Source organism: Helicoverpa armigera, chromosome 2 (genome assembly GCF_030705265.1).
Source record: "Helicoverpa armigera isolate CAAS_96S chromosome 2, ASM3070526v1, whole genome shotgun sequence".
Taxonomy (NCBI): Eukaryota; Metazoa; Arthropoda; class Insecta; order Lepidoptera; family Noctuidae; genus Helicoverpa; species Helicoverpa armigera.
Genome location: NC_087121.1, coordinates 1,783,513 through 1,793,415, shown reverse-complemented (window position 1 = coordinate 1,793,415; position 9,903 = coordinate 1,783,513). Strand labels below are relative to the sequence as shown.

Below are 9,903 nucleotides of genomic sequence, written 5' to 3'. Positions count from 1 at the left end.
TTATCGGAATTTTCATAGTGTTGGCATTCAAGGGAGCGTACCCAAGGTACTCGAATAATGTTTGCATTGGTCGGCCATAATATTTGTTTAATTTAAGTTCGGTTACCATGTTTTCGGATTAAGCAGACCTTTTATAGGGATGAGGTTGTTTTTTGTTTCGTGTTATGTAATATTTTAATGGTTTTATAGATGACATTAATGTTTTGTTATTGTCTTCTTAATGATCATTAATACACTATTCGGAGTAATTTTATATTCTGGTGAACTCTTTAAAATTTCATTTCCATATTCAGGCAAAAATCGGAGCCTTTGTTTTGAGATTTATATTTCATATACATGCATTCATGGAGCCAATGTGTAAAATTTAGTCTCTAATCGCAAAACATCGGGAAGATACATTATAGAAATTCACCGTAACAGCGGAATGAAAAAGAAAATCCACCATGTAGGACACCTACACATCAGGAAAGGGAGAAAGATAAAAATAAACAAAGCTTTCGTCACACATTTACAAAAATAGATTACCCAAGGCTTTTAATTAAAAACTTAGTTGCTAAACCAACATTGATACAAATTAATCCGGCGATCCTAAACAAATGTTGGACATAAGTTTGTTTGTACGCTTAGGACGTATACGTATAGATTATACAATAGTTTGTCATTCGATGTTGTATGGCCAATATTGGTGTAATGGTCCTTTGGGAATTGTTTGGCTAATTTTGGTGCTTTGAGATATTTGGTATAAAAATGGTATAAATAAAAATATCACAAATTCATAGACTGAATTACTGGAACAAGATTTAGGAAGTTATTCAAAATTCTAATCAATTCAAGTCTTTAAATTGAATCATATAAAGCAAATCAAAGTGGGAAAAACAAAATAAAAGGTTTCACATATATCCCGTGAGTACTGTTTTGCACTCCCGGATAAAAAGTGCAAGCAGCCTATTGCCTTCCCGACATGTGTAGTGATAATGCTAAGTGTTAATCTCACAATGAAAGAATTTTTCTATTTGGCACCGCAAGATTAGCGTGATCAAAAATCAAACTTCTCCTTTAAGTATAGATGCCAGAAAACGAATTTCATATTCCATTATCCCGGAACCTACCACTTGGAACCTTTCAAAAATGAGTGCCAAAAGACTTGATTAACAATAGCAAACTACTTTGCTTTAATAAATTCCTCTCGGCAGCTCGAAGAGAGCCATCTTCCTTCGATGGTGGCTCGAAGGACATTTGTCAACATTCAAACAATGCTAGCAACAGGGGAATGCTTTCAAACGTTATTGTTTTATTTATCGAGCTTTTGTATCGAAGGACCAATAAATTTTAAGATGGCTTTTAAAGATGGTAATAGATTTTAAGGTTTTGTGTGTTGGTGTTGAGCATTTTTAGGTATAATTGTGGTATATGTGAATTGTTGGAGAAAAAATTACAAAACAGAAAATAATCGGCAGAAATTTCATGGTGAAGAATTGATGAAAGTGAACTAGATTCCACAAACGTTTCATTAAAATACAAATTTGGGAACTATTGTGTGAAAGCCTCTAGTCTTCCTTGTTAGATGGGCTATTTAAAACTGAATTAATTTTTCAAACCAGTTGTGAAGTTCCTGAGATCCGCGCCCAAGCTTTTCAGCATCTTCATATAGTATTATATATCTCTAGTAAAGATTAACACAATTGCCAACATGCCAGTTTACACAATACAGTACAGTGAACTGTGAACCTGTTAATTGGGCGAGCTGTTCGCTTCACACACTGGTGCCTCTCCAAATCTCGGATACTGTAGTACATAGCTTTGGCACCATTCACACGGTGACACACGTAACAAGTTCTCAGAATCGAGAATCGGGGTAGGTCAAGTGAAGAGGACTGGTAGACCTCATGTCCATACTAATGTTATACACGCGTAAATAAGTCTACGCTATCTGTCTATTGCAATTTGGTATACAGATTTTGTACATGCAGCCTGTGAAAGTACTTTTTAACCACGTGCAGGAGTAAGTTCACCCAAGATTCCGCTATAATCCTTAAGGGTGTACAGAAAATTGTATATAAGCTAACGTTTGTGTTAACTTCGATTCATTAGGATGAGATCAATTAATGATCTCTTACTGGAAGAATATTTCTGTCGCATATAGCAACGGTTAGCAAAAATAATTTTGGTTGGGTTAAATATCTTTTTTTGACTTTGACTAAGACCGTATGTTCCAAAAAAAATCATATACATAAATCATTTGTTCATACCCACTGTAAGATGTACATACATTATACACACACAATCCTTTCTAAAATATAGTAAGTCTAGCAGACTGGCTCTTGCAAAATACAGAAGGAGGACTGGTAGACGCTGGCTCTTGCTTCGTGACAATTAATCCCATCTAAGGACCCTGGTTTTACCTAGAAATCGGGTTGCGGTCAGTCGCTACATATTATATTATATATGTATAGATACTGAGAAACTGAAATTCAGATGCATCTACATAGTTAGTGAAAGCCGATTTAGATTTAGTAGTGCTGATTGGTGAAATATAACGACTATTAGGAATTTATGCTATCTGGAATTTGCAACTTAAGCGGGCACTGTAAATTAATGATGAACATTGATTTTATTATTTCGAATAAAAACTAGTCCTGGCTAGATAAATAGGTTATCTAACCCTTGGTTCTATAGCTTCTAAAATAGACTCTGATCGAAATTGGTTGGACGATGTAAGTTAAAAGATCACTGTTATATCACCCCTAATCGATTATTTCAGTTCAGAAAAAAGTAGGTATATCGGAGAGCATTTTCTACCATACTAGCTAATTCTAAAAGACAGTACTTTTTATTAATTTTTGACACGCAACGTTTTGATCGAAAATACATATAGCACGCCTGGTTAAAGGTAACCTGTTCACTCCTCACTTGAAAACTACTAGGTTGTAGTTATCTAAAACAAAATATCTCCAGGCAGTCATTTTACTAAATTACTGACAAACCCACTAAAACAAAGTGCTGTAAATTCCTGAATACTCCGTCAATTAAAAGTTGACGGTACCAACTGAGAGCTAAGGGAGTTTCACATTATACAGTATGCAAATGTGTTCTCTTTTGAACACTAGTTGTAAGAGCTGACTGCAAGTTGCTAAGTTCAATAATTACGTCTTTGTCACGCCTGGCTGCGTTTATAAGTTATGTTTGAAGGAATTTACTGGGAATTATAGTTGGAGTAAGCTGCTGTATGCATGTTGCTGTATTATGGTGTAAGTAAGTCGGTTTTCCCTTTACTCAAGTGAATGTGCCAGACTAGTAATATATAGTCAGGTGTAAAAACATCAACACGCATCTAATAAGCAACTATTCATCTTAACATTATGTATCACTATAATCTTGTAACATAGAATTTTCCATTCATGTATTTTCTGCTTTCCAAAGGGCTTAATTTATTTTTCTTTTCGGAGAATTTTAAAGACAATGCCTATAAACTAACTAGTAGAAGAAATCGAGTAGTTCAAGTATAACATTGTACAATACGCATATAATACAGATTTATACATACTTTACCCAACCACATATTTCAGTAGAAAAGTAAGTACATTAGCAATACGTTATAAGACATCTACTTCCATAAATATAATAGTCTCGGCTTTGCGATACAAAGTGTTTACAAAGTATCTCCTGCGAGACATACAAACGCTTTTATCTCGATATCTGATACTTTCTCCCTTCCCAACATATTGTATGTCTATCTATAAGAAGTTAATTTCAAACTGTCTTGTGGAACTGTGTAAAAATAAGGGGAAAATATTGTACCTCACGATGTTATGCATAGCACGGATGATTTTATAGTTCGCCTATTAATAAATTAAAAGCAATATGTGGAATAACTGACGAGAAGTAATCTTTTTGCTTGAAAGAGACCATGCTACTAGACCTATAGCAATAACCTGCCACTAATTGCCTGATTAATCCCATTTTATTCAGTAATTTCTCTGACATTCCTATCAAACAATTTACCAGCTTGCACATTCCATAGTAAAAAAACTGGACCAAAAACCCATCCAATTCGAAACTACATTTTCACCACAAATAATTAACACCATAGGAACGGGGCGTTCGTAATTCCATCTAAACAATTACCGGCCAGTATCAAACACTTCGCACAAAGCCAGGTAAATAGACAGCGGGTGAATCCGACAATCCCGCGATCCCGGGATCCCGGGATCACGGTCGCTAATTCAATTAGCGGGACGCGGCCCACTATTACGGGATTGTTACGTCACCGTGATTTATTTGCTTTGGCTACCTTCAAACGGTGAAATGGAACGTTTGTTATTGGGTATTTTTTGTTCTTCTAACGGTTTTTGGTCTTACCTATTTCTTGTTAGCAATGACGCAAAATATCTTTAGGACCTATATATAAGAATTTGACTCAAAGTTCTGTCTGACTTTGTCTCAAAAGAGACATTATTTCCAGCCACTTTTAGGACAGTGAGTCCTCATAACATTCGTAGTATGGAATCGTAATAATTTCCTATTTTATGATATTCATAACATCTCCAAGAAACATACCAATACCAACACACAAAATAAAATAAAATACAAACCAAAACAACAATCCAACGCATCGGTCCCCCACATGCCACGATACACGAAATTTAATTACTTAAAAATCCATATGAAACCTTCATCAAAATGCATAAAACATGTAACGGATACGGTACTCCCGTACCCAGTTCCCAGTTCGGGGTGATTGGGAACTGGGAACTGGGAACAGACGGGATTGTAAAATCAATCACAGTTTGTTCTGAGATCTCAGTTCGTTAGAGCTGGTAATGAAATCGGACACAAAACGTGCTGCCGCTGTGTCTAGGTATTGTCTTTGTTGGGTTGCCATACGTTGGAATAAAAGTCCCATTTTTGTGGGAGATTTTTTAATGGATATTGCTGTGGGTATCTTTGAATCTAAGCTTTGTGGTGTGGTAGAATTTCGCGTAAAAGTATAACTGGCAAGCTTTTCACATTCAGACACATTTCAGTTTCCAGATTTTTAGGCAGTATCTACAGCGAATGTCAAAATTAAAGGTGGTTGAAATATAATATTTATTTCTTTATTGAGTTAAAAAAGTGACCATGATATTTAGAAAGCTTCCAAATACAAAACTTCCTGTTTCAAAAGGCAATTAATCCTCAAGATTTCTCACTGAAAAAAAAAAATAATACATTTTAAATCTTTTCTTGTTTTTGTCTGCTAAGTATCAATTTAATTTAAAAGTTTTTACCGTTGGGATCAATGTTATATTCATCAGCGAGTTCGCGATTATTGGCTGGTCTTTCTGTAGATAAAACATTATTATAAATAAGTATTGCATTTAGTGTAGATTTTTTGAATACATCAGTTTTATATATGCTTCAATCTCTATAGCTTTACCCACTCTTTCAGTATTGAATCTGGGGGCACGGTAGTGCCCCAGCCAAGTCCCGAGCAAAGCGGGAACGGCCGTACCATCCTTTTTTCCAAGCGTTTCACGGCTATTTCATCCCCCCTTTATCATCCATGTGGACAAAGCTAGGTGCTTAGGTTTTTATTTATTACATGAATACATACCATCAAGTACATAGATATCGCTGGCTCTCAATACTGGTTTTTTCACGGCCGACTTTTGACGGAGTTTCCTTTTCCTTTGTACTCTAGAAATAAGATAGGTTGTGATGTTACAATGTATTTCGTTAAAATTCAGACAAAGGATAGTTTTCTTCTAAAATTAAGACAGTAAGAACCTTGGTGGACTCAATCTTCTCATTGTCCATAAATGTTAGAAACAGAGGCCCTTTATACAAATCGGTATTTCTCAACTTGGAATAATTCCCATTGATCTGTGATAAAAAATCTGTCTTTATACTACGAAAGCTCAACTTACTTACGGTCCGGTGACAGTCTGTAAAAGAAGGAATATAATGGTTTAATTTCTTACTTATTCAGTTAAAATTCCAGTAGTAAATCAAGCACTTACATTTTCATAACAATGTCTTTAAGATCATTCGTATCAATATTTCTGTTAGCTACTACAGGACGATCGTTTCTTGTTTGATCAACGAAGAGAGATTCTTCAGAGCTGTCATCATCGAACATATCACTATTCAGAATATAAATATGAGTATCATCACCCAATCTTGCGGTCTTGTCATCACCTTTCAGAGATTTGAGTTTCCCCAACAATTTTTTACCAAAGTTAGCCGCTTGGTTCTCAAATTTTGGTCCTTTAAGCAATTTGAGTAAAGGATCGGCTCTTTGGATATTTTTTGGGTTAGAATTTAAATTTTTGAGTTCAATACCGTTTCGGTTTTCGCGGATTTCGTATATTTCGATTTTTGGAGGTCCAAAAGCTCCGATCGTTGCGATGAACAGAGAAACTGGAATTTGTTAAATGAATGATTAGTTTCAGCAGAGCAAACATTTTTATTCAATAAAAAAATAACATTGTACTATGACCCTAAAATAAGGTATTCAATAGTCACACTTACATATCCCAAATATGAATTTCATTTTATATTCTTGAAAATATCCCCAATAGTTCTAAGGGTACATTAGAAACAATAAAATTTCATGTGTTTTATGTTACTTTTACGAGAGAAACCCCACGTTTATCCTATTGAATATCGGTAAATCGTAAAATTTGGAAATTTCATTTATTTTATTGCTTTGCGATTGTACTGTTATTACTATAAGGTTTTTTATTTCAATTTTATATGTGAAACATAAATTTTATGTTCGTTTTGAGCCAGAAATTCTATTTTTGGAAGTTATTTTTATTGTTTGGGTCTGAACTACGAATTTGAGGTGCTTATAACACTACATTAAATATAAAGTGGGCTATTTACTGTAGTCCTGTTGAGTCACCATAAATTACCTTAATAATATCTTTGAGTATATTTTTCCAGTCTCAGAACCACTTTTCCAACTTTGTGGGAAAAACAATTAATCTGGCAACATTTTTCTTTCGCTACTTCGTTGACTTTTTTGCCGTCCGTCCTTTGGGGATTAGAAGGTTTAAAATGAACTGTTTCTATTGTGAACTGTTTATTGATACTGTATTGAGACTGCAGCTATATGTTGGTGAAATCAAACCTTAAGGCGGAATTCTGCCAAACAGTGGACCGTGTCGCATAGTGAAGTACACTAATGTCTTCTGGTCTACTCGCTCTAGCAAACAGTAACAAACGTGCGAACATTTCTAAAATGTCCGCAAAACTGCAACCTTTGTGCCACTTTTCGTTCTAATTTTATAACTCAAGAACAGTCTCACCAATCCCAACTTAATGTTTAGGTTTTGTTCGGGTTATTAGGGTTATATGCACAAAATCGGTCAAACCGGTGGTGGACTTTATACGTAGCGAAGCATGTACCACTTCTTCTTCCCAGCAAAAACACATAGGAAGTGGTGAAGGGCGGGCGTTTTGGGGGCTGTCTTTTGTTTTTGACGTTCGAAAAGTGCTGATTTATCAGCCTAATTTGAATAAACGATTTTTAGTTTGAGTTTGTACTGCGGGCCACTAGTGTTACATACATAGTAACACTATATCGTTTAATGGATATGCTTACCTTAAAACACTGTTAATGAATTATAATTAATTACTGCGTCACTTTACACAATAAATGAGCTTCATGTAAAATTTCACGACATTCCCAGAAAAGAAAACATCAATTAATTTATTAAAGTAAAATCATGATAATTATCTTCAATATTATTCTTCGTACAAGCAACCATGCCCTCGGGAAATTCACAAAAATGAATCGTAGTTTACGTAAAGGTATCATTTTCAGATGCATTCAATTTATTAAGGAAGAGTTCTGAATATTTTTAATACTGATTTACAAATAGCCTTTTAAAAAACTGTAATTTTGGTCTTTTGAAACCGTAAATATTTAAAGGTAAAATTAAAAATATGATTTAATGATTTAAGTATTTAATGAAAATGACTACTGGTTATTTATATTCAGATTTGTCTGAAAAATTATAACAATATCGAGTAGTACAGAAAATGGATTTTTCATCCCTTGTTAAACGAAATAAAGTGTCAATACAACATGTGTATTACAAAGCGTAAAAATTGAGTTTCTGAGAAAATCTGAAAAACTTTTTTTTGTCTTTAAAATACTGTTTGTCTTTGATCAATGTGTTTCTTTTGTAATGTTATTATGTTTCGTACTGTTTGATTTTTTCTAAGAATTCCTTTATCGATACTGGCAGTGTTAAAATACAGATTAAGAAAAAGATTTCTAGGAATATGATTCCTTATAAATATAGGTAGTAGGTATTCGTGTTCAATCAATAAGGTCTTGAAAAATTCGAGATACCTCCAAAACCGAATGAAATAAAAGTCACGTAAATCGGCCAAGGAGTCTGTAAGAATTCGGCAAAAATACTAATATCCAGGTACTCAAGTTGGCACGCTCGTACATAACCTTCCCTTTTAGTATTCAAAGCAAGGACCCCTATATTTTCCGAAAATTTACTCGAAAAGCAGAACTTAACACCCTTTTACGTAACACGGTAAATACTTCGAATATCTTTATAGTGTACGCGACACGTCTCATTTCATACAAAAAAATATTCACGGCTATAATTTTCACCGATTCTGTGGAAAAATCCTTTGTTACCCCGACATTCGAAACTGAACCTTACCTTTAACTGAATAGAGTACATTTTGCTTTACTTCTCTCGGTGTTACTTCCCTTTGTAAAGAGGACAAACAACAGTGAACTGTCAGTTCTGATACGCGTAACGTGTAGGTAACACTGATATAGATATGATACGATCTAACGAACTGTAATGCCCGCTTGGAGCCACATAGATCGCGATAAATTTGCCAGATTCGACGTTCCAGTTGGAAAATATCGCCTGTTGGTGGGTCATATTTTTGGCACTTGAATGTTCGATATGAAATGATGTGGCGTTTTCTTTCTGGAATACTCAAGAATAACCCAAAAGTTAAATGAAATGTTTATCGTTTTTGAGGCTAGTATTTTCCTTAAGCAATATTATATGCTTTTTCATGACGTCGACACAAATATTTAAATAGTTATTATGATAGAATATACATTTTCCTTTGACATGATGTAGCAAAAATATTTGTTCCAGGTCACACTTCAATTTTTATGACATTAATCATTTATGTACCTTTGACGCCTGTTCGTTCAAAATAGCCACTCACATAAACTATCCCAAAAAAATCACAAACCAAGCAAAACCATCACCTAATAAGATTTCTCACCAAAAGACAGTGACAGTCACAAACGCACCGCGTCATCAATCACCCGCCGTTCTCAGAGCCACAACCTCTATCCTTTCACAGCCGACCCTGTATCAATTAGGCCAGAGTCGGTAAATAAGGCTTGATCCTGATTGTGCCAGCTTTGTTTTCCACATTTCGTCGTCTACCATTGTTGGCAGGCTTTTTTTTTGTTTTTTATTTTATATACTAGCTGTTTCATTGGGTTTTACTCAAGTTTGTCAGGAAGTGGGTTAAAAATATCAGTAAAAAGAAATAAATTAGGCTGCCCTGGGTTGGGGAGTTCAGATAGGCAGTCGCTTCTTGTAAAGTACTGGGACAGAGCTGCATCTGGTTAAAATCGAAGCCGATCCCAACATGGTTGGGGAAACGCTAGGCAGATGATGATGATACCTCAAAAAACATTATGTATCCTTTGTCTTTGTCTATGTATGCCTCAGGTATTTTTACCTTTTCATATTTTTGGAAATTAATTTTAAATCGAAATGATTTGATTTTCTGTTTCACTAGAGGTAGGTATACCGGTTCAGAGCTGCGGAATTGTTTGAAAGAGTTACCGCGGCCCTGGTACATAAAGGGCTTAAGAAGGAACATGGTGGGTGTTAGTCAGTAAGAGTCTGACAC

The 9,903-nt window shown here is 34.9% G+C and overlaps 1 protein-coding gene across 1 annotated transcript; it reads right to left on the bottom strand.

Moving 5' to 3' along the window:
• Positions 1–5,084: 5,084 nt before the first annotated feature.
• Positions 5,085–6,653, bottom strand: LOC110376529 (uncharacterized). The gene is made up of 6 exons (XM_049844016.2): positions 6,511–6,653; positions 6,000–6,399; positions 5,907–5,924; positions 5,594–5,676; positions 5,268–5,321; positions 5,085–5,188 (listed from the first exon to the last, which is right to left on the bottom strand). The coding sequence occupies exons 1-6, from the start codon at positions 6,530–6,532 to the stop codon at positions 5,169–5,171; spliced, it is 597 nt and encodes a 198-aa protein (XP_049699973.2). The 5' UTR covers positions 6,533–6,653; the 3' UTR covers positions 5,085–5,168.
• Between the last annotated feature and the right edge of the window lie 3,250 nt (positions 6,654–9,903).

Coding starts and splice junctions, on each gene's coding strand:
- LOC110376529 (XM_049844016.2), bottom strand. CDS start 6,532: ATGAAATTCATATTTGGGATAT. Junction 6,400..6,510: donor GAAATTCATATTTGGGATAT/GTAAGTGTGACT, acceptor AACAAATTCCAG/TTTCTCTGTTCATCGCAACG. Junction 5,322..5,593: donor CGATATCTATGTACTTGATG/GTATGTATTCAT, acceptor TTTTATCTACAG/AAAGACCAGCCAATAATCGC.